Source organism: Hemicordylus capensis, chromosome 7 (assembly GCF_027244095.1).
Source record: "Hemicordylus capensis ecotype Gifberg chromosome 7, rHemCap1.1.pri, whole genome shotgun sequence".
Lineage (NCBI taxonomy): Eukaryota > Metazoa > Chordata > Lepidosauria > Squamata > Cordylidae > Hemicordylus > Hemicordylus capensis.
This window is the reverse complement of record NC_069663.1, coordinates 28,943,383-28,966,342: the sequence shown is the minus strand read 5'-3', so window position 1 is coordinate 28,966,342 and position 22,960 is coordinate 28,943,383. Positions and strand designations below refer to the sequence as shown.

General features: G+C 59.6%; 2 protein-coding genes across 6 annotated transcripts; one reads left to right on the top strand and one right to left on the bottom strand.

Moving 5' to 3' along the window:
- LOC128332703 (uncharacterized) lies at nucleotides 1-8,777 on the bottom strand. 3 transcript variants are annotated; one of them, XM_053267319.1, is made up of 5 exons: nucleotides 7,678-8,777; nucleotides 4,669-4,959; nucleotides 3,940-3,973; nucleotides 2,298-2,412; nucleotides 1-1,120 (listed from the first exon to the last, which is right to left on the bottom strand). In XM_053267319.1, exons 1-5 carry the CDS (start codon nucleotides 7,737-7,739, stop codon nucleotides 819-821), a joined length of 804 nt encoding a protein of 267 aa, XP_053123294.1. In that variant the 5' UTR covers nucleotides 7,740-8,777; the 3' UTR covers nucleotides 1-818. The 3 variants fall into 3 exon arrangements, with proteins under 3 accessions (XP_053123294.1, XP_053123295.1, XP_053123293.1); XM_053267320.1 differs by having other exon boundaries at nucleotides 4,669-4,927; nucleotides 7,678-8,611; XM_053267318.1 differs by lacking the exon at nucleotides 7,678-8,777 and having other exon boundaries at nucleotides 4,669-7,064.
- CIPC (CLOCK interacting pacemaker) lies at nucleotides 8,652-22,747 on the top strand. Of its 3 annotated transcripts, none has more exons than XM_053267315.1 (4): nucleotides 8,652-8,807; nucleotides 18,634-18,856; nucleotides 20,374-20,555; nucleotides 20,905-22,747. In XM_053267315.1, the coding sequence occupies exons 2-4, from the start codon at nucleotides 18,655-18,657 to the stop codon at nucleotides 21,757-21,759; spliced, it is 1,239 nt and encodes a 412-aa protein (XP_053123290.1). In that variant the 5' UTR covers nucleotides 8,652-8,807; nucleotides 18,634-18,654; the 3' UTR covers nucleotides 21,760-22,747. The 3 variants fall into 3 exon arrangements, with proteins under 3 accessions (XP_053123290.1, XP_053123288.1, XP_053123291.1); XM_053267313.1 differs by lacking the exon at nucleotides 8,652-8,807 and adding an exon at nucleotides 14,742-14,880; XM_053267316.1 differs by lacking the exon at nucleotides 8,652-8,807 and adding an exon at nucleotides 15,028-15,161.
- Nucleotides 22,748-22,960: the final 213 nt, after the last annotated feature.

Below are 22,960 nucleotides of genomic sequence, written 5' to 3'. Positions count from 1 at the left end.
CTTGCTATGAAAGGTTTATTCCATGTTGAAAATCAGAAACACTGAACTGACTTGTGCCCTGGCCTTGAAGTGGCTTGGCGGGGGGGCGGGGCACAGATCACAAAAGGGAATTTCTGAATATCACGAGGGGAGATGCAGGTGGGCGGCTATATGCAGTTCAGGTGTCAAGAAGGCAACTGTCCCTTGGCGCTTCTCAGGTGGTATGAAGAGTCCTTCAAGGCAAAGCAGCAGGTGAGGCAGGGCCTCATACCATAGCCCCACCCCCAGGCGACTTCCCCCCACTCCACTTAACGGGCACCCCTTGGGGGCTGAGAATTCCCAGGAGCAAGAGACTAGAACAGGAGCTGACAACCACCATCGTGTCCAAGGCCCCTGTCCTCAACCTCGGGCCTCCAGAGCTTAACGCCCTTTGGTCACTGTGCTTGGTGCTGATGGGAATTGTAGTCCAGCCACACGTGGAGACCCAAGGCTGTGAAGAACCCCTGGCTGAATGCAAAACGGGAGGGAGGGGGAGAGGAACAAACAAGGCTCCCTGCAGTGGACACCGGCACCCAAGCAAGCCAGAATCAAACACACTAGACCCCACTCTCATGTGAACATGCCATTAAAAGAAAAGGAAGATCCAGCAAAATGAAGGTGCAGTCTTGGAAGTCAACCAGGAGTCCCAGCCCAATACCCCATCCGTGTCTCCTCCTGGTGGGGCTGTGAGTGGTGCCCCATGGCATCAGGCAGACTGGGTGCCTCTTTTGCCAGCTGCAGGAGAGAGTTCTTCTCCCAGCCCTCGGGGTCTTGCCTTTGTGGCCCGACGCTGAGTGAGCCTAGAAGGCAAAGCCCCCAAAGTCCAGCATATCCAAGTCCTGGTCCATTGCCTCGTAATCCAGGGCTTCGTATTGCGGCTCCGAGTCGCAGGCAGAGGGGTGGTAGCCCAGTTCCTTGAAGTCTGGCGGCTGTGATTCCCCAGGGTGTCCAGCTGTGGCAGAGGTGACCATGTAGCCCATGGTGGGGCCAGCTGCAGCGCCCCCCACCAAGAGGCAAGCTGTCTTCACGCCCTTACGAGCTGGGGAGCCATGGCGGAGGCAGCGGGGGGAGCACGGCTCCTGGCACAGGTTTGCCCAGGTCGCTGCAGAAAAAAGCAGGGAGCATCGTGGGCAAAAAGGAGCAGAGTGACTGCAACTTGCATCCCAACAGCAGAGCGGACAAGCCCTCCTGGGAGAGCCCCCAGATCTGGAGGGCTGCACCCGCACCACCACCAACGGCACGCTGAGGCTTCTCAACGCTAAGCCCGGAACTGGCCTCCAGTCAGTTGAACCGTGTGGTTCCTGACCTTCAGAGAGCGGGGAGGCAAGTTTGGGAAGTGCCCTGTGTTTTAGAAGAGGGTGTGCCCAGGCCTAGGGAGGGCTGCATCTGGGTCCCAGAGGAGGCCCTGCTGTGCATGCAGAAGCTCTCAGGCTCAGTCCTGGGCAGCAGGGAACCTGGGGCCTTGGAGAGTGGCTGCCAGTCAGAGAAGACAGTCCTGGTCCTAGTAGGGACAGAGGGAGCGGCCTCCCACTGAGTCAGACCGTTGGCCAATCTAGCTCAGTTTTGTCTACCCAGACTGGCAGCAGCTCCTCCAAGGTTACAGCCCTATCTGGAGATGCTGCTGCCAGGGAGGGAACTTGGGACCCTCTGCTTGCAAGCAGGTAGGTGCTCTTCCCAGAGCGGCTCCTTCTCCAAGGGGAAGATCTTCCAGTGTTCACATGTAGCCTCCCATTCAAATGCAAACCTGCTTAGCAAAGAGGTCAGTGCATGCTTGCTACCACAAGACACATAACGGTGCAGCAGAAAATGACTTGACGACCAAGCCAGAGGTGGCCGGTTCAAATCCCCGCTGGTCTGTTTCCCAGAAACGCCTATATTGGGCAGCAGCGATGTAGGAAGGTGCTGAAAGGCATCATCTCACACTGCGCAGGAGGAGGCAATGGCCAACCGCTCCTCTATTCTACCAGAGACAACCACAGGGCTTTTCTCTGGGCGCCAGGAGTCGACACCAACTCGACGGCACAACTTTACCACCAGACCAGCTCTCCTCCTCTAGATGGACCATGGGTTTGACTCTGCACAAGGCAGACCTGTCTGTTTTCCTTTTATGAGCTCATCCAGAATGCCTGCCTGGCTGGGTGTAGAGAAAGGGATTTGGTGGCACTTGAGCCCTGTGGACAGGGGTTTCTTGCTGAGGTCCACCCAGAGTGGTGGTTCTGGGAGTGACAAGCACCGGGGTCACCAGCCAGAGCAGTCTCTGGGGCCAAAGCGGCAGGTACCTTCTCGTCTCTCTGTGCCGGGGGACCCACTGGTGCCGCCCCCTTTCCTGCAGCACTTGGTCACTGGCGAGTGGATGTGGAGTTTGCAGCGAGAGGGAGATCCTTGGGAGCAGCTCTGGAGAGAGAAGCCAAAGCAGGATGGCTGGGTCAGCCTCTTCTTGTCTGATAGGGCCCACCCGCTCCCAGGCCCACTGCCAGAAGGTTGTGGCTCACGGCACGCCAGCAGTCAGCATGGAAGATGCCTCGGGCTGTCTGAAGAGCGAATCTGCTTCGCAGCAGATCCGCAAGATGTTTACTTGGGGGGGTGGGGGGGCGGATTAGTTTGACAGTTCACACAGCCGTCGGCTCTTCCACACATCTACCTGGTCCAGGTTTTCCCTCCAACACAGAGGAGGAGGGAAGAGAGCTTTTTTAAAAAAATAGTTTGACAGCTAAGAGGCCAGAAGGAGTTGTCAAACAGCTGGGATCAAACAGCAGGACTTGCCTTTGGGAGTGACTGCCGTCATCACGTCATGTTTCACCCGCCCCTCACCACACACACCTAATGGAATCAGCCCAGACAACAAAGGACTCTGGTTCCATCCATTCAGCATATTTAAAGCCTTTGTAAAACATAGCAAGACACACATTTTGCAGTCTGTGCTTGTGTTTAGCTCAGGAATGCCTCCCTACCCCTCCCTCAGAGTATCACCAATCTACAACACCCACCCCTCCCTGCTTGCAACTGCAAATCAGAGCCGTCAAATTCCCCTTCGCTGAGTTTTGCATGACTACCTCAAACATAACAGAGAAAACTGTGGGGCATAACACAAGCCCCAGGTTATTTTTCAAAAGCCTCTGAAACTAGAGGATTTTTAAAAACCGGACATACTTTGGGCTAAGCCAGAATTTGCAGCCTCCATTCGGGGGAAATCAAAGTCCTGTCTGTCTTGGTCCCTGATAGCCCGCAGGGAGGTTGGGTTAAATCCAGCAAATATGTGGACTGGCACACTCCAGTCAGGAGTGGATTTGCAATAAAAGGCCTGTGTGAAAAGCCTGCAGGGCAAAGGCCAGGAAGCACCAGGGCTCCACTGTGGAACGTGTAAGGCACCAGAGGGGAGAGCGCACCTGAGCACATGCCGAGTGTTTCCCGTTGATTAAGAACCACAACCAGCCCCGCCACCATGCACACCTGGAGGTTTGCAGACTAATGTCTGATTTGCAGGCAGGTTTGAGGTGGGGGCAATGTTCCAGACTGGGACTGTATGACTGCATTAGATCCTGCCCCCCTCCCATCTGTCTGTCACATGCACAAAATTTATCCAGATAGAGATCTCAAGGTGAACTTTATCCAGAACTTGGTTCTGTTGATTTATTTTTTTAATTCACCTCTAACACAGGCTTCATTTGAGCTTTCTAAATATTCATCAGTCCATTAACTTTTCTTTGAACTTTCTCTGAACTTCATACTTTCAACATAATCTTAAATTCTGATGCCTTTCCCCCTACTTTCCACAAAGGAAACTTATAAAAACATGTGTGTGTGTCTCTTTTAATGCAATGTCACCCAGCCAATGAAAACAAATACAGCAAACAAGGTTATTTTTCTGGAAAACTTGCCATATCTTTGCCCTCTTTCTTTCTTTCTCCAACAGCACCTTACCTCTTTGACTTTTCGTAACAGGTTGAGCCACTGTCTGCAGAAAGGTGGAAAACAAAGAAACAGCTTCAGGTGGTGCCTTTGTCCCTCACAACAAGAAGCTCCCCGCCCCCAACAGACACCTCTAAAGAGAATAAAAAGATGCAAAGCTGCCCTTTGGGGGGTGGGCATCCAGGGCTTGGTCCAGGCACTTTCTGGGGGCAGCCACTGACTTCTCGCTCTTCGCACGTTCAGAGGCAAAGCAGGGCTCTCAAGGCTGGGTCCCCCGATGTGGTTGGACTACAAATGGCTGAAGGCTGCTGAACTACAATTCCCATCATCCACCTGCACAACATTTAGCCATTTGTAGTCCAACCACATCTGGGGACTCTAGGCTGAGGACCCCGCTCTAATGCGGAGCACACTGCTGTTTTGAAGTCCTTCAGCACAACTGTGTAGTTTTCAAAAGACTCAAAGACTTTGTATCGTAACTGTGTTTGTTTATAAAGCACCATCCATGCACAACACAAGAGAGGACAGAGAGCCCTGCCTAGCAGGGGCTCACAAGGGAGAGGCTGGAAGCGAGAGGAGAAAACGGGGGTGTTTCAGTTCAGTTGCAGCCGCGTTTGGTTGGGCCAAGGACTGCACGGAGGAGGTGAGCTTTGCTTGTTTTTCTATGCTGCTTGGAGCACTGTCTGGTGTAGAAAAGTGGGGCTGAAATGAAACATAGCAGCCACAGGATTAACAATCTACCTGCATTCCAGGCTGCTGGGAGCCAGAAACAGCAAGACTTTCCCATCACAGAGGCTGAGGCCCAGGCAGCAGTCCCGCTGGGCCCCCAAAGGGAGGCGGGGCAGGTCACAGATCTTGCTGCCCTCCAGGATAGCATCACAGCTAGTGCCCAAGGAGATGCCCAGCTCAGCTGGGGAGTCGGCGTCTGGGCAGATGAGCAAGTCCCCATCGACCGAGAGGATCAGGAACTTCTCCTTCCACTGCTTAAAGAGGAAGCCTCCTGCAAAGGACCATCTGAGATCAAGGAGAGATCTGGAAGAGAACTGTGTGAAGCAAGGAGCAGGAGCATGTGCAGAGTGCATTCTGCCCACTGCGGCTGAGCTGTAGCCAGATACAATATAGCCGCCAGGAGGACAGGCACAAACCCCAATTCCCAGCATCTTCCACTGATAAGCTACCCCACTGCCCACCCTGGGAAGTCTGTGGAGGGGGTCAAACAGCCTGGCAGGACTCCCATGCGCTGGACAAGGAGCCCTTTACAGACAGATCCCTTCCAAAGGGACTAGCAATTTGCTTTCTTCCCTTTTGAACAGAAGCAAAGATTCTCTCAAGGTGACCAGCCCTAGGAATCTCTGCCTTTGGCTTCCATCGGCTTGCTTTATGGATCCCCGTCCAGTTTGCAGCTGTTTGTGAAGCGCTCTCATTACTGAGTGGATAGATGCCTTGTTTATCCCCACAAGTAATTTGCTACTAAAGAGACTCTCTTTTCATCAATGCGCCACCGGCCTACGGGAGGATGTACACCACACAGGGCAACAATCAGATTAAAATCATGATTAAATTCTCTCTTTGCTGACCTGGGATTAGAACTCAATCAAATGGCGGCCGCTGTAATCCCACAAGGCAGGGAGGCCAGCCTCCAGCACAACAGAGGAGCTGGGGGGGGGGCGCAGGGAGGTCCACCTCCCACCTTCTTGCAGAGGAAGGGGCCAAAGAAAATATCATCTTGGGGCAGGAAAGGCAGCCTGGAGAAACAAGACTGCACCATGTGGTCAAATTCACAACTGGTGTGTGTGTGTTTTAATAGAGCCGCCAACTAACCAAACAAAATGGCCTGGCGCTGGCACTTGTAATGGCCGCTTGTGTGCAGGATTCTGCAGAGAAAGCATCATTGACTGCTATGATCAAGCCTGTTAACAGCACAGGAGAAAGGGCAGGTTGAAAGGTTGGCACCTCTTAAGAACATAAGAAGAGCCGTGCTGGATCAGGCCCAAGGAAGCCCATCTAGTCCAGCCTCGTGTTGCACACAGTGGCCCACCAGATGCCCCTGGGGAGCCCACAGGCCAGAGGTAATGAGTGTCTGCCCCCTCTCCTGCTGCTGTGGCTCCTCTGCAACTGGGACCGAGAGGCATCCTGCCTCTGAGGCTGGAGGGGGCCCACAGCCACCAGACATAAGAACTTCACTGGCCATGCTGGGAGGTCCCTGCATTGTAGAGACCAGCAGGGGCTAACCCGGTGTGGACTCCGGACCATCTGGCTGTTGTGAAGCATGTGGGGATCTGGGGCTGCTTCTCCACCACCACCACGAAATGTGTGGCTTCGCACTCTGATCAACAGACGGTGTTATGGTCCACTAAAACACAAGGGGGGGATTTTGAAACCTGTACCTGTTGACTGGCAAAGTTACTTGCTCAGCAGGGTAGACTCTGTTGGTGCCTCCCCAACGCCCTTGCTTTGAGGAAAGGACAACTAGTCTGGCCCTGCTGTCGATTATTCTAGCCATAAGTGTGCTGGTGGAAGGTGCTCAGCACTGCTAGAACTGCAAGCAAGCATTGCGTGGGTGGGAAGACGTAATCTGGGCCAGGACCCAGCTCAGCCTCTGTTAGGAACATAGGAAGCTGCCACAGACTGAGTCAGACCATAGGTCCAGCTAGGTCAGTATTGTCTACACAGACTGGCAGCGGCTTCTCCAAGGTTGTTGTTATTATTAATTTATTTGATTTCCATACCGCTTTTCCAAAAAAACTTCTGGTCTCCCATTCATATGTAACCAGGGCAGACCCTGCTTAGCTAAGGGGACAAGTCATGCTTGCTGCCACAAGACCAGCTCTCCTCTCCTGTCCAGTCCAGTGTGAGAGCGGAGTGCTGGAACCCATGCCAGAAGACCAGAGAGCAGCGTCTCTGAGCCAGTGCAGAGTGCAGTTTCATCACCCTGAGGGAGTGTGGCTGCGTGAAAGGACCTTCAGACCAGAGGGGCTGGGCTGGGGGGCCTCCAAGGTGCCTTCCTACTCTAAAAATGCTGTGACATCTGCTGCCCCAAATACGTTGTCCCCTAATTGGAACAGCTGCTCAGTTGAGAATCATGCACTGAAGCCATTTAAACACAGGAGGGTGAAGTAACTCCACAAGCAAAGCTTGCTGACCCCATCCTAGGGAGGCAATGGCAGGCAGGTTGTTGAATTTCGGCCTGTCACAAGGCTGCTGAAGACAGAAGTGCTTTCTCTACCCCGTCTGCTATTTTTGCACAGCTCCTGAAATTCAAGCTGAGGAAGCCTTGGTGACTGGGAATAAAGAACAGAATTGGAAGGAAGATCTTTCGGGGGTAAGCTTAAGCCAGAGTCTCCCAGCGCTTTGCTCTCCCACCTCTTTGCAGCTTCACCGCTCAGTCCTGGACACTGCAAATTAACCAGCAGGGGCCTCTGAGCATGTGCAGAGTGCAACTTGCTCTATACTGAGGAACTGCAACAAATTTATCCAGCAGCGGTAGGGAGGGCTTCCAAATCAGAGGGTGTGAGTTCCAAGCAGCCTTACGCTCTGGCACCCCTTCCTTTCCAAACTGCGGGCGGCATCACCTCAAATATCTGAAAACCATAAAACTTTGGTCCGGTCCAGGGCTTAAGACTTTGCTTGTAGGATTTGCCTTCAGGGCAGGCTGAAGGAAAGAATGGCTTTGCCTGGTGGAGCCAGGCCATAACCTCCCTCCCGGGGACAGCCAAAAATACAAGGAGTGGGGGTGGGGGGGCTACTCACCGTACTTGCGGACCTGGCCCCGATGGATCCCTGTGGAGCTCATGCTGCCCGGACCCTTCCATCAGGCAGGAGTGCCAGAAGGAGAGGGCGAGGCAGGGAGGGAGGGAGGCGGGCGGGCGGCGGACCAGCAGATGCTCCTGCAAGCAGACCTAATCCCTGCACATCCCGGCAGGGTCCCGGAGGCAACATCCCTCTCAGCCAATCAGAGCCCAGCTGTCAGCAGCATCCTTCTCCAGAGGGGCAGAGCTACAATTGAGGGGGCGGGGGCGGGGGCGGGGGGGCGGAGACACAGGCGCCTCTGAGGGGGCGGGGCCTGCCGGCTGGATGACGGCTTGCGCTTTACTCTCCCTCCTCTCCGAAGAAGACGCGGGTGGCTGAGGGGCTGCCGCTGGGGCCCATCCTCACTTTTTGCCCCAGCGCCAGGGCCCACTCCGGCCTTGCTCTGGCCCGACTTCTCCATTCCTGCTGCTGCAACGATGAAGACGTGGAGGCCAGGATGGGCAAGAGGCCACTTCCACACTCTGCAAGCCCAGGCCCCCCCGCCCCCCCCCCCCCATTGTCCATCCCGCTCTTTCTCCAGGGAGCCCAGAGCGCTGCCCTACATACTTCCGGGCTGCTCCTCTCAAGGGCAGGCTTGGCAGGAGCCGCGGCGACGTTTCCCCGAGCCCGGGCGGGAAGGGGTTAACCTCTGCGGGGCGCGGGGGCAGCTGGCGGCGACACCGACTTGGCCAGGGGGCCCCACCCCGCTCCCCCTCCCACGCAGGCAGGCTGATGATGGCCAGCGTGGCTGGGAGGATGAGCGGGGCGAGCTGGCGGCGGCTGCGCCTCGCCCGGGATCCGCCGGATCCTCCCCTGTCCGCTCTCCTCCTCCGCCACGTGCTTCTGCAGCGCCGGCCCCGCCCCCGCACATGTCCCAGCGTTCTGTCCACGCCCCCTCACGTGGCCGCGCACCGGGCGCCCCCGCTCCGCACGTGGCCGTCGGAGCCGCTCGGGCCGCCCAGGCGCGGGGCCGGGGAGGAGCCCATTGGCCGCGAGAGCTGCCGCTCAGGGCCGGGGGGAGGGGCGGAGCGCCGGGTCTGCCGCTGCTCTCCTTTGTGCTGTCGTCGGGGAAGGGGCGCCGCGCCGGGCAGGTAAGGACGGGCTGGGTGACCCCGGCCCCCCCCAAGCAGGCAGCCCCCCCACCGAGGACCAGGTCCGGGCCCAGCCCCCCCCGGGGAGCTTGATGTGCCCCCCCTTCTCTATGTCCCCCTCCCCAGGAGCAGCAGCAGCAGACGGACACCCCCCCCATGCAACTCCCCCTCTAGGAGGCTGCCGCCGCCTGCACCGCCCTGGGGATGCCTGCTGCTCCTCCTCGCCCCCGCGCTAGAGCTCCTGTCCCAAGAGAGAGGAGGGGAACCCCCCCCAGAAAACACCCCCCCCACACACACACGCCCGCGCAGATCCAAGAAGCGGCCGCCTCCTCCCACACCTGAGGCGTTCAGGGGATGCTGCTGCTGCTGAGGCACCCCCCAGGCGGATACTGGACCCCCCCATGTCTCCTTCCGATGGTCCCGCCCTGTGGGTCTCTAGGTGCTGCCCCCCCACTCCCAGCTGTCCTGCTGAACATCATGTCCTGTGCAAGTGGCCCCATCCCCCGGGAGCTCCCTCTGAGGTCTTGGGGACAGCCCCCTCCTGGGTGGGGGGAGAGCCACTTTGGCAGCTGGGGGGAGACCCCCCCCAGGCAGGTGAGGGAGAAAGAGCAGGTGCTTCTCTTCCTGCCTGGCACCCCACCCCCAGGAGAGGCCCATGTTCACTTCAGCTTATCAGCCACACATGTGGGGTACAGCAGGTGAGACCCCCATGCCCCAAACTCAAGGCCCATGCCTGCTGGGGAGGCTTCCCTTGCTGCTTGGTTGGCACTTGCCAGGAGGTGGGTCTTTGGGGGGGGGTCCCTGGAGAGGGGCTGGGGCTGCTCAGCTGATGGGCCAGCTAGATTGTCAAGTCTAATTTAACTAACTTGATGGGGGGGGGGGGAGAGATAAGCATCCAGAGGTGTGATGCTTATGCTAATCGTTAACAACGTTTTTGCTCATTTGACTGTTATTGTGAAATGACAAGTGTACTAAATTACAAGTATCATCCGTGTTGGGGGAAGTCTCTCTGAGTGGGGCTGACTCTCGGAAGGGCTCTGGGGCCACCAGGGCCAGAAAAAGCCTCTTATGCAAAATGAAATTAAAACGGGAACACACACACACTTCTCTTTTTAAAAACCCCAAAGTCAGAAGTTCAAGCCACCGCTGTGCTTGGGAGGCAGCTGCAGGCCAGTTCTGCAGGGATCTTGGGCTGCCATTTGACCACGGTTGGATCACAGGGGGCCAGTGCTCTGCCTGTCTGGGGTGGCTGCATGCCGAGCAGCGGGCTGGGCACTGGGGGCTGGCCCTGCTGCGGTGGCCCTCTGGGCAGGTGCCCCTTTCCTCCCCCCACAACTACCTAGAACTGCCCAGGCCCTACATCCCGAGGAGGAGAAGGGAATAGGGCAGAGTCCCGTCTAGTGCGGAGAGCTAACTTCTGGGGAGAGGTGGTTCTGTAGGAAGCCGAGGACTTTGTTGCTGCTGCTGCTGTTCTGCTGCTAAACAAAAAAAGTTCTCCGTGCGGTTTATGTAGGGGGGAAATATTTGCAAAGGAACAGGAAAGTCATGTGTGGGGAGGGCGGGAGAAGGGGCCGCTGGCTCACGCATACAGGTCTCGTCTCTCTTGTGCACTTGGGGCCTGATTCTGCTGTCTCAGAGGCATCTTTGTGGAAGCCCTCCTGTCGTTCTGGGGCTCTCTCCCTTTCAGGGGTGCTCTTCCTCGGGTGTGACATCTGTCTAAAGGCTGGAAGTTAGAGGGGGCTGCGGAAGGAGCCCCTCTAGGCTCTTCCCGCCGCCTGCACACTCCTCTGTATGTGGACTTCAGGGCTTGTGGCACACCTTTCCCGGGCCTTGGTGCAAGTGATGAAATTGTGGTTGGAACCCGTCAGGCTTGTGGGACGTGGTGGTGTCGTAGGCCTGGTCCCCAGCTGCCTGTGCCGGTAGCCTCACCGTCTCTCTGTGCTGGGATGTCTGAGCTGGCTCAGGGTGCCTAAGCTGGTGGGAGGGGACGTCTGTGGTGGCCTGTTCAGATGTGGACGTCAACAGGTGCTGCAGCCAGCCAGGTGAGGATGTGCTTGTAGGAACCAGCCCCACCTCCCAGCAGCGGCGGGGGGGGGGGGGAGGTGGCACAGCTGCCTCTAGTGCTGGCAGCCCAGCCCAGCCGCCCCCCTCCCATCTTGCCCTTTCCCCACATTAACGGGAGTTGGGCTTCCTGCAGGCTGGCTCTTCATCAGGTCTGCCTGCCTGCGTCCCTGCAAGCAGCACAGCTCTAGTTAGCGCAGGGGTGTGGTGGGATGGGGAAAAGAGGGGCTGCCGGGCAGCAGAGGCCGCTGGGCCTCGTGTGGTGGCCCCCTGGCTCGTTGCCCCACTGCTGGCCAGTCCTGAGGAGGGTGTGAGCCGGACCCCCTGCTGTGCGGCTTGACTTGGCTCCCCCCCCCCGCCAGCCACTTGAGTGGCCTCTTCTCCCCAGGCCTGCTGCAGGTCAGGTGGTGCGTAGCTGTCTGTCTCCCTGGCTCTGCCGGTTGGCCGTTGACCTGAGAACCGTCTGCAGCCGCCATGTGAGAGTGAGGCATCATGGAACCAGTTGCACCAGAAAGCGGCTGGAGGGCTGGGATGAGCGTCGGGCGAGTCGGAGACACTTTGGGGAACCAGACAGGCCTCTTCCGCCTCGGCCTCTTGGAAGTCTTTATGCCTCCCTGCCTGTTTTGCTGAAAACCTGGGTGTCCCTGGAGTTGGCTCTGGGGCACCGAAGCGGTTCCTCCAGTTCTGAGAGGCTGTGTGGCCTGCATTCGTGCCACCAGGCTGACGCCGTCACCGGCTGACCCCCTCCTTGGCACGGCTCGACCCTGCCCCAGGAGGAGTGGGTGGCTGGTTCTCCGCTGGGTCCCTCTTCCAGCTGAGCGGCCCTGAGCAGATGGTCTCTCTTTCTCAGGGCCAGGTCTTCTGGGTCTGGCGGGCTGCTGCCCCAGAGGCCATTGCCTGCCCCATACGCCTGTCGGGGGTGGTGGTTGGCACCCCAGCACCGGCCGCTGCATTGCACTAAGATGGTTCACGTAACATGGTCCACTTTGGGTCTTCTGGCAGTGCGCATGAGCTGTCCTATTTGCTAAGTAGGGTCTGCTTTGGTTTACATTTGGATGGGTAACTGCATGTGAACGCCGTGAAATATCCCCTTCAGGGAGTGGGGCCATAGCTCAGTGGGGGAGGGGGGCATCTGCTTTGCATGCACAAGGTCCCAGGTTCACTCCAGTGTTCCCTCTAAGGGGTGCGCATGTGCATGCGCTCACACGTTTTTTGATGTTAGGGTTAGGGTTAATTTCAGTTAATTTCAGATCCCGCTCTGGTTGAATCAGGAAGGCCCCACTCTGAATGATGCTGCCCCCCCCCAACAAAACACATTCCGCACACAGGTGGAGAAAATTAGAGAGAACGCTGGTTCACTCCCTGGTGTCTCTGGCTAGAGCTGGAAGAAACTCCTTCCTGAAAGAGAGCTGCTGCCAGTCAGTGTAGACAATACTGAGCTAGATGGATCAAGGGTCTGACTCGGTATAAGGCAGCTGCCCATGTTCCTGTGAAAGTTTGATGTGCATCACTTTTTCTCTGCTTCCTGGGCTTGGTGGCTTGGCCAGTGAAGGTGTGAATGGCTTCAGTTAGGAACAGAGGACGCTGCCATATACTGAGTCAGACCACTGGTCTATCTAGCTCAGTATTGTCTACACAGACTGGCAGCAGCTTCTCCAAGGTTGTAGGCAGGAATCTCTCTCAGTGCCTTCTTCTTGCAAGCAGGCAGGTGCTCCAGAGTGGCCCCATCCCCTAAGGGGAATATCTTGCCGTGCTCAGAGATGTGGTCTCCCATTCAAATGCAAACCAGAGCAGACCCTGCTTAGTAAAGGGGACAATTCCTGCTTGCTGCCACAAGGCCAGCTCTCCCCTCTTGTGTGCTGTGTGCCACAGCCTCTGTGGTGGCTCTCCTCATGGGTGCTGGAGTCCTCCTCAAGTCCTCCTCAAGGGAATGACTGCGAATGACCAGAAGAGGTGAGGTGAGTGCCAGAAAGGCCTGGTTGCAGCAAACAAAACGGGTGAAGCTACGAGCCCAAAGGCCAGCAGCTCTGATTTGGACCATGGCGGGGGGTGGGGAGACCTCATGACTTGTCCTGGGGAATAGCGAAATGCACTTTGCGTGTGATACTTCATTAATTTCCATTGAGCACTCCATCTACTAGAATGATCCAGGAGTCGGGTTCAAATCTTACCACTGCTGGGTCTTGATATTGTGGCCATGCAGGTTGCTTCCTCTCAGCCTCCGTTTCCCACCTGTGAAATGGACATGGTAGAAATGCCTCTCCTGCAGGGGCAAAGACCATACAGGGTGGGGTGGGGTGGAGGGACACTATCCAGATTAACAATTGTGTGCAAACTCTAGGCCTCCCGCCCCCCCTTCAATATTGCAGAGTCCCAAAGGGGGATTTCCCCAGTCCTGGACTTCAGGATTTCTGCAGAGTTGATGCCCGCGAGCTGGTGCCTTCTGGGGCCTCTCTCTGGACAAACCCCCCTGCGGGGCCTGACACAGCTCAGGCCTGGAGCTTAGCAGAAGGTCATGGACTGTGAAATCCTCTTCCTGTGCCGGGAATAGTCGGGAATTAGAAAGTGGCATCGTTCTGTACGTGATTCCTTTGCTTTCTTACCAAGCCAAACGCTGGCCCAGAACGGTGGTTTGTGTTTCAGGGCAGGGGGAGACGGGAGACGGTCCGAGAGGGCAGCCTCGGCGTTGTGGGATTCCGCGGGCGCTGCTGGCCGTCAGTGTGGGTCCAGGCTTGGGCCAGACCTGCTCTCCTGGGCACACGGGGCTGGGGGTGGGAGTGGGGCCGGGCCACCTGTTGGCTCTGTATTAATTCCCTTGTGTGTCTGTACCGCCCTGCCCATCCAGACGCTCTGGGTGCTGTACAACAGTCTTGCAGTGGCCTCTGCCTCCCCCCCGCCCACTGCTGTGATAGCGCACCCTTGGCCCGGCCTCTCTCAGGCTGGAGGGAGAGGCCCCAGCAGAGCCCCTGGAGCCCCCCCCTCCTCTGCAGGCCGCGGGGCTGAAATAGCCCAGGCCCTTGGCAGCCTGTGGACCCAGCGAGCGAGCGGGCACGTCCCTGCCCCTGAGGCTGTTGGCGTTTCTCGCATTCCAGCTGGCGCCTCTGAAGTTTGCTGCTGGCTCTCTGGCTGCTCCAGGACTGCTGGTTTGTGCTGTCCCCGTGGGAGGGGCTCTGGCGCTTCCGGGGGACCAGCCTTGTGGCTGGCATCGGTGGCAGGGTTGGCGAGAGCCTCCCTGCTTGTCTAGCCCCACATCCTCATTCCCTTCTGGAGTGTCCCACTGCCCCTGGCATTCACACACACACACACTCCTTTTGGCCCGCCCTGGCCCCTGGTCACGGAGGTTTGGGGAGCAATGCCAAACCTGACGCACCTGTTTTGCCGGAGCGGAGTGGATGTTGCCTGGTGGCGGAGGTGGCACCCCTTTCTTTGTCTTTAGGGCCAGAAGGGGAGCGGTTGACCTCAGTCCTGCTGCCGCCTCCTGGCTGGTGGGTGCCTGGCGCCTGGTCCCAGGCAGGCAGCAGGTCCCCACTGCCTGAGCAGCGCTGGTCCCTCCAGCCGAGAGGCGTGGCCTGCCCCTGATGAATGGGGCTGCGGCGGGGGCGGGCGGGCGGCTGCGGCGTGTTGCTCCATGTGACTCTCTGCGCCTCACCCTCCTCCATATTTAGCCGGCCGGTCCCAAGGGGCGGCTGGGCAGCAGCGGCGGAGGCGTGAGCTCCGAGTCTCGGCTGCCCTCCCTCAGCGGTCCATGTGTGCGCGCGCATGAGCGGGGGGGGGCGGCTTTGCTCTCCCCTCCCTTCCTCCCCCCTCCCCTCCCTGCCCATAGCATTCCCGCTGAAGCTCCACTTCTCCTTGCCTGCCTGCCTGGTTCCATCCCATGATGGTGGGGAGGTTGCTTCTTGCAGTCCTCGCTGGGGAAGTGAGGACGGGGAGCTGCTTTTGAGCCGGGGAGGAATCCGAGGGCCGCTCTCCTTCTTGCCTGGCCGGGGAGGGGGACTGCAGCCCCCTTGAGCAGGTAGGTGGGGCTCCGCTAAGCTCCTAAGAGCAGCGAGGAGACTGGGAGGAGATGGGGCTGGGGGGCTGGCTGGTGTGGCGAGGAGGGACTGGGCCCCCTTGCCGGCCCTTCCCCAGAAGCAGTCTGGCGGAGCAGGGAGGCCGAGGAGTTGGAGGCCGTGTGCAGCCGCCAAGGGGCTCTCCCAGCCCGAGGACGCCTTGCGCAAGACGCTGCCTTGACCGGTCCCTGCCTCGGAAAGTGACCGGGTAGAGAGTTGCCGAGCCAGACGTGGCCCCTCTGCGGTGTGTGCTTGCTGGACCCAGTGGCGGGGCCGGTCCTCGAAGCTTGGGGGAGGATGGACGTTCTGGCCGTGGCGTTCTCAGCACACTGACCCCTTGCCCGTCTTTCAAGGCGGGGTCAGCCCCAGCAGGACTTTGGTGCAGGATTGCTAGGGCTGGGGATCTGGGGGAATGGGAGCGGCGGAGGTGCTGGCGGGAGGGGGCTGCATGCCTGCGTCTGGGCAGGGCAAGGGGGCTGCACCCAGGCCCAGTGGAGCTGGGGCATGGGTGCACCCCTGTTGGCCAGCAGCTGCGTTCTTCGCCTCGGGATAAACAGCCAAGTAGTCTGCGCATGGTCAGGAGCCTCTTTTCCAGCCCAGCTGGCCACCTGCATGGCTTCTGAGTTGATCTTGGTTGTCCCAAACAGGTTGTGGGGTGGAAGCTGCCCTTTGGGTCACCCCCCCCCCCGAGCTTTTAAGAGTGGCTTTCTGGGGAGCGCATTATTGGCGGGGGTGGGGGGCCCCTGTGTTGGCCTGCCTCTGCTTAGAGGCCTTTTTTCACTGGAGGGGAGGAAGGCTCCCAGGGAGAGTCGAGCTTTGCGCTTGGCAGGGGGCTGGGCTGACGGGGTGGCCCCGTCTGTTTGGGGCTGGGAAGTGGAGTGCACGGGAGACCCAGCCAGGCACGGCTGCCCGCCCTCCCTCCCTCCCTCCTGGCAGAGAACCGCCTGCTGCTTCCCCCCCAGCCAGCTCCCTACCCCGGCAGCGGCGGCGGCGGCTTTCCCCGTCTTTCTGTGGAGAACCCACCACCACCACCACCCCGCCCACCCCCTCTCTCTCCGAGGAGCAGCAGCCGTCCTGCCGCCGCGCCGCTCTCTGGTGCACGCCTGTGTGCGTGTGCGCCTGGGTGTACTGGGAACACGCTGTACCATTACGTAATCGCCGGGCTGTGCTTGGGAAAGTAGGAGCCTCCTCTGCTGCTGCTGCTGCTGCCCGTCGCGGCCCCCCCTCCGCCCCCCCAGCTCGCTCCAGGGAGGGAGGGGTGTGGTGTCAACAAATCCACATGGCCTGCCGACTGAACCTCCCTGGCTGGAACCTTGTTGTTGTGGCTCCAGATGGAGGAAGGAGGGGGGGGGTGCATGGCGGCCGGGGTGTGTGTGTGTGGGGAGAATAGGGGGAAATGAGCAGTGCATGCCGAGGGGGAGGGAGGCAGCCAGGGCCCCCTTCCAGATGCTGTGGCAATTGTGAAGGGGGGGTGGGGGGGTGGCAGTACACATATAAAGCTGCTGGTTCCGCCAGGAGTGCTGCTGCTGCTGCTGCTGTGCCTGCAGAGCTGCCCGGGGTTTCCCCTGGCCAACCCCGCCGGCCAGCCGTGTCTGCTTCCCCAGAGAAGGGATGCCTGTGGGCGGGGGCCATAGCCCGGTGGCAGAGCATTGGCTTGGGCACAGCCTCTGGCAGCCTCTCCAGAGAGGGCAGGGGGGAACTCCTGCTTGAAACCCTGGGGGAGAGTTCTTTCCTCAGCCAGTGTCAGCAGTCCTGAGCGAGACGGACCCAGGCTCTGACTCGCTCAAGGCGGCTGCCTGAGGGTCTCTTCCCAGGGCCCGGACTTAAAGCCCCCTTCCTGGGTGCAGGGGCCAGACTGCAAAGGTCTGCCCATGAGATCGGTTCCCAGCGCCCTGAAATCTCACCCAATGATCTGGTGGACAGCAGCGGGGGGGCCCTTTTGGTCCCAGGCTGCCGTGTGTGTGTGTGTGTGTGTGTGCGCGCGCGCACACACACACACACACACACACACACCTGTCCTCCCGTGGGGGTGGAGCAATCCTGCACACCCTTCCGTAAGGAGCCTGGCAGGCCGGAGCACTGTCTGTGGCTGGCTTGGCAGCGAGAGTCAGGTGGGCGGGCGCAGCGTGGCACGTGGGCCCCGTGTGGCTCCCTCTGGCTCCTACGTAGCGAGGGCAGGCTGGAGATTAGAGCCTGTTGCGGCTGAGCCCCTCCCTCCCTCCCTGCCTGCCTGGCTGGGCTGGCTGCTCCTCGGGCTGTGCTGGGCCGTGCCAGACCGCTCAGCCAGGCCGGTTATGTAACAAGGAGGCAGCTGTCCCAGAACCTCACCCCGCCTGGCTGCCAGGGATGCTCTCTGCTTCGCCGAGGGAGCCGGCATCGGTGGTGGGGGTCTGGCAGCTGGCGCTTGCCCCCCAGCCACCGCTTGGCCGCTTTCCAGATGGGGACCCTCCCAGTGGTCGTCGCAGTGGGCTGCCGCAGGTGCGGTGGGTAGAGAGGTGTGCAGCCGTTGGGGCTTCCAGGTCGTGGCTCCACAGAGAGCTGAATCGAGAACTGAGTTTCTGTGCCCCGGCAGCTCCGCGTAAGCTGGGGGCTGCTCCATACCACACGCCTCCGTGACTGGGTGCCTCTCCCCTTCTGGATGGGCCTCTCTGACCCAGGAACACCCTCTAACGTGTGGTGCCCCCAGTGAGGAATAGGGAGCCGGGGATCGGGTGGAGCCCCCAAATCAGCCTTGGGCCGTCCCAGATGAGGCTACCAGGACACGGACCCCTGCGAGATGTCCTAGCAGGACGCCCAGGCCAACCTCCCCCCTCCAAAATGCCCATCTTTAACCCTGACTTGTCCTGGCGGGGGGGGCACACATTTCACCTTTCTACGTGGCTCTGCTGCATGCATGTTCCCCCCTGGTTGTGTTCCATGCCACGTTATCCTGGTTTCGTCACTTGCTCTCCTTCGCTGCCCGGTTCTCGCAGGCCACACACTTTTCCTGAGACTCTTTCATATCCGCAAGAAGTGGCTTTGTGCTGCCTCTGCCTCTTCCGGTCTCTCTCTCCCACCCTCTTCTTGCCTTCCCCTCTGCCCCAAACAGTTGCCTTTTATTTTCAACCACAAATGACGTGCTTCCTGTTTCGTGTTCTCTTCTCTTCTTGTGCTCACACTTGCCCTTTTCCGACTTTCCTATTTCTAGCCCTCATCTGTGCACACACTAGTCCCCGCCGCCCCCCCCGTGTTTTGGTTGTGTGCCTTTTATGAGTCCATGCACGCTTGCTCACCCACATGCAAGGGGCTGCGGTTTATCTCCTCCTCGCCTTATAATAGGGCTTTAAAGTGAGGAGGGCTCTGGCTTACGGCATGCAGAGAGGGCCTCTGATCATGTGCGAAAGGCATGGCTGATGCCAACAACAGTGTGCACCCCCCCCCCGCATGACCCAGCTCGGAGGGTCGGAACACCTTGTGTCATCCCAAGGGCAGTCAGCCTGAGACGCTCAAGCTGTTGTGGGTCTGCAATGCCCATTGGGAGCTGAAGGCTGTTAACCCTGACTATAACCCTAACCCCGGCTTGGCCAGCCCTGCTTTATACGGCCTCAGTCGAATTTCAGTGCCATGCAGGGGGAGGGAGGGAGGGAGTCTGGACTCAGGCAGGGCTGGCTCCCCGGTTGTTGTTGGACTCCAGCCCCCACCACCCCTAACACTCCTTTTGCCTGCCCCCCCCCCAGGACTGGATTTGAGTGGCAGCCATGCCTTCGGACGAGACCCCTCTGCCTGGCCTCCTGCCAAAGCCGGGGAAGGAGGAGCCCACTCCGGCCAGGTCCCTGAAGGCAGAGAGCCCCCTCTCCAAGGGCCATGCGGGGCAGTCTGCCAGGAAGGCAGGCGGTGGGGGGGCTGCCTGGAAGTCCCGCCACCCAGCCAGCGAAGGGGAGAAGGACTCTGGATTTTCAGGTGAGTCGAGGCCTGCACAAGAGGCGCCCGCACTTCAGGCTGCTCTCCTCTCGCTGCTGGGTGAGGGAGTCCCCGGGCAGGCTTGCTTCCTCTCCAGGACCCTTTAGCCCTGCCAAGCAACAGCTTTTCTGCGATGGGCCTGCAGCAGAAAGCAGCATTCCAAGGGTCCCCAAAGCGCTTAAGGGAGCGCGGTCTCATCTGGCAGGGCTCTTCCCCATGGCCAGGATCCTCCTCCTGATGTTGACTCACATGGCAAGGCCTTCTGCAGGAAGCGAGCCACCAGCCTATTTTGTGGGGTGCTTTCCTCCGGGGGGCGGGGTGTGGAGGGGCCTGTGCCAGTGTTTCCTCTCACGGGGATTCCCAGATGTCAGTGACTACAACTCCCACAATCCCCAAGCAAAAGCCTTTGCAGCTGGGGATTCTGGGAGTTGTAGTCAAGAACATCTGGGAATCCCTGTGAGAGGGGACTCTGCTCGGTGCCTCTCCACCTTTTCCTTCTCTTCGCAGGCAGGGCTTCTGCTGCACCCGGTGAAAGACCCAGTTCCCCCACTCTGGGCTGGGACTCCTTGCCTGCCTGCCGCCTTCTCCAGCCCTGTCCCCAGGCAACAAGGCTGCCCAAAGCCAGCCAGTGGAGGGTGGTTGGTGGTGGGTGGGACAGGCCGAGGACTGGGAGGGGGGCAAAAAGGTGGAGAGCCCTTCCCTCTCCGCCCCCCCCCCCGAGTGGGCACCACAGCGAGTGCCAGCTGTCCTTCCTCTGTGCAGGCCAACTCTTGTCATGTGCTGGGATGCCACCTCTTTTCCTGGCAGGGCTCCTGTGCCAGCTGCAGGCAGCCACAAATGCACCTTCCCCCATCTCCGTGGAAGGAAATGCTTGTGTGGATTTCAGCATTTGTTTATTTGTTACTGATATTTGGATGCCTCCCTCCATCCTGAGACCCCAGGCGGTTAACAGAAAGATCCAAGCAGTAATAAAATTTCAATAAAAACCACCTGAGAACAAAACGAACACAGCTGCAGTTGGCAGGGGCCACTCACTGGCCAAAGGCGTGCATAAAAAGGGCGCTCTTCGGTTTCCTCCTGAAGCGTGGGAGAGAGGGAGCCCTGCGGAGCTCAGCTGCAAGGGGGTTGCACAGCTTGGGGCCAGTCCCAAGAAGGCCCTGTCCTGCGTGCTCAACAAACGGGCCTCGGCAGGTGCTGGCACGCGGAGCAGAGCCCTCCCCGCTGATCTAGTCTGGTGGGGAGGGTCGGCTGGGAGCAGGTGGTCCCCAAGGATCACAGGACGCAAGCATGACGTACCTTTGTGGGAAAGAACAGGAGCTCGGTCCAAGCTATCCCTCCAGGAGGCCAGAGGGGTGGCCAGATTAGGGGCTGGGGGCAACGTCCCTGCCGGGACTGGTGGCTGGCCTGCTGGGGGCGCAGTTGGGGAGGGGCTGCCTGAGGTGTTGCCTTTGCTCTGGTCGTCTTTCCGGCCCTCCCTCCTTGACACCCTCCCTGCTCTCTGTTGCCTCTTTGTGCAGATGTGAGTTCGGAGTACCTGAGCAACGTGGAGCAGACGGACACGGAGGAGCAGCCTGCTTGCCCGCTGCGCCGACCGGCAAGGTTGCAGCGGGTGCCTCCGAAGGCCTCGGCGGGGCTCCCTGGCAGCGCCTTCACGGGCATCACTCCTCTTTACATTGTCAAAAACGTTCTCCTCAAACAGGTAGCCCTGGCCGTCATGCCCTGGCCCTGCCCGCTCCATGCCACGGGCCACCAGCACCCCGTCCTCTCTGCCGGCCCCCCCTCCAGGCGGGGGCTCTCTCTCCTGCCTCGGGCGCCTTGCCAAGTAGAAGGGGACAGGTCCCTGCCCCTAGGGGCTTCCAGTCGTCTTCACCCATGGTGGGAGCCCCTTTCCATTTGAGAGTCCTGTATGGTGAATGAATGGGGTGGGGAGCAGGGGGCAGGCAGGAGGGAGTGGAGCCTCCCTTGCTGTGGCTCCCTGGTGGCCATCCAACAGCTCATGTCTCTCCCCTCTTCTCCCCCCCCCCCCGCCCCACTCTTTCTCCCCACAGCCCCTGGGAGCCTCCCCCACCACCCAGCTCCTGGCCTGGAGCAGCCAGCACCCGCTTGACGGCAGCCAGGGCTCCCCTGCCCGCGTCCTCTTCATCCAGCAGCCAGTGGCCGCCTTGAAGCCGCTGCTCCCTGGCCGGAAGGCTCCTGCCAAGGACACCTCCCTGCCCGTCCTCAGCGCCTACCCCAGAATTGCTCCCCATCCGGGCCGTGACCCCAAGGCCCCCCTGCCAGGAGGCGCCAGCCAGAACAAGCGGTTCTGTCTCGAAGAGACCTGGGTATCCTCTTCTGAGCCTGCGGCACCCACAGGAGGCAGGGAGCCCCCGCCGCTGCTCTGCCCGCCGGCAGGCCTGGGGGCCCTCTCCCAGGACACGGTGACTTCCTCCACCAGCCCTGCCCTGCCCGGCTTGGACCCGGCGGAGGGGCGGATGATCTCCAGGGCCTGCAAGAAGCTGGGCTGCAGCAGCGTGGGCAAGCAGCGGCGCTTCCACAACACGGTGGAGATCCTGAGGAAGTCGGGGCTGCTGAGCATCACCCTGAGGACCAAGGAGCTGATCCGGCAGAGCAGCAGCACCCAGCGGGAGCTGGCCGAGCTGCGGGAACATGCCCAGCTCTTGTGCGAGGCCGTCCAGAGCAACGACCCCCAGGCCTGGGCCCGCCTCCAGGAGGCCATGAGCCGCTCCGCCGCCTACTGGGCCAGCAAGGGGGCCGGCTCTTGCGCACCGCGGGGGAGGCAGGGGGCGGGGGCAGCTGAGGGGGTGGGCCCTTCTGCGGATGCTGCCGGAGAGTCCCCGCCCAGCTCGCCCATGAACTTGTCCCTCGCGCCCGATGCTCTGGTGCCCGTGGCACTGCCTTAGTGCCCCCAGCCCCAAGGGTGTTCTCGGAAAAGAGGCCTCTTTGGAGGGATCCGTCTCTGGCCACCGAGCCCTTGCCTCCCTCTGTGTGGTGGAGGAGCCTGCAGGGAGGGCTGGGCTAGGTTTGCCACCCACTGGGGGCCCCGCTGTGTGCCTGTGGGCACACCTGGGCTTGCCTCCTCTCAGTGTGGAGGTTCGGGCTGGGCTCTGCTGTTCCGGGCTGCGCTTTAGATAGTCTGGGAGCTGGGGGCATTGTGTGTGTGTGTGTGTATGTGTGTGTGTGTAGAGGTAGAAGGGGCAACGGGGTCGCGGGCAAGATGGGGAAAGAGAGGTGTGGAACAAGAAGACGCTTTTCTCTCCACTTATCAATAATATCTCCCACGTTCCCTCCGCGGAACTCAGGGTGGTGAATGTTTGATCTTTGTACCAGCTGGCCCCGAGAGAGAATGCCTGAGGCCATCCAGACCCAGGTCTCCTTGGCCAGTGCCCTGTCCATTTAGTGGCCTCGACTGTCAAGTAGTCCCTTCCCCTGAACAGATGCTGCCCAGCTGCAGCCCCCATTCACTGGTTTTGAGAGAAGCGTAGCATCGTGGTGCCCTGGCCAAAGCATCTGGTGAAGGATGAGATTCCTGCCTAACTGGAAAGCTTGCCTGTTCTTCCACCGACAGAAGATGGGCCAACAATATCTGTATCTCTATGGACAAAACTCTGGTGAATGGCCCACCTCTTCTCGTTGCTGTGTTTGGCGACTTGGACAAGCCTGGGTGGGACTAACTGGCTACTGGGTTTCAAGACGGACCCTGCTGTAAAAGAGCCACACGCAAAAAAGGCATCTTCTCTGTCTGAAGCTTCCCTGTTCCTGAAGTGCTGTTGGCTCCTGCGGCCTTTCGGTCCAGAACCAAACTGGTCCCTGCCCTCTTATCTGTGGGTTTGGGGTGACATTCTTTGCTGTGGACAGATTTGTTTTTAAAATAAATAAAAATATTCCTGATTCAGTTCTTTCGAGGATTTATCTGTGGTTTGGATGCTTTGTGTGCTGTGAAGCATTTCATAGGGGCACTCTGCAGTATGAGATGGGGGCCGCTCTGGAAAGAGCATCTGAGTTCCCAAGTTCCCTTCCTGGCAACATCTCCAAGAGAGGGCTGAGAGAGACTCCTGCCTGCAACCTTGGAGAAGCCGCTGCCAGTCTGTGAAGACAATACTG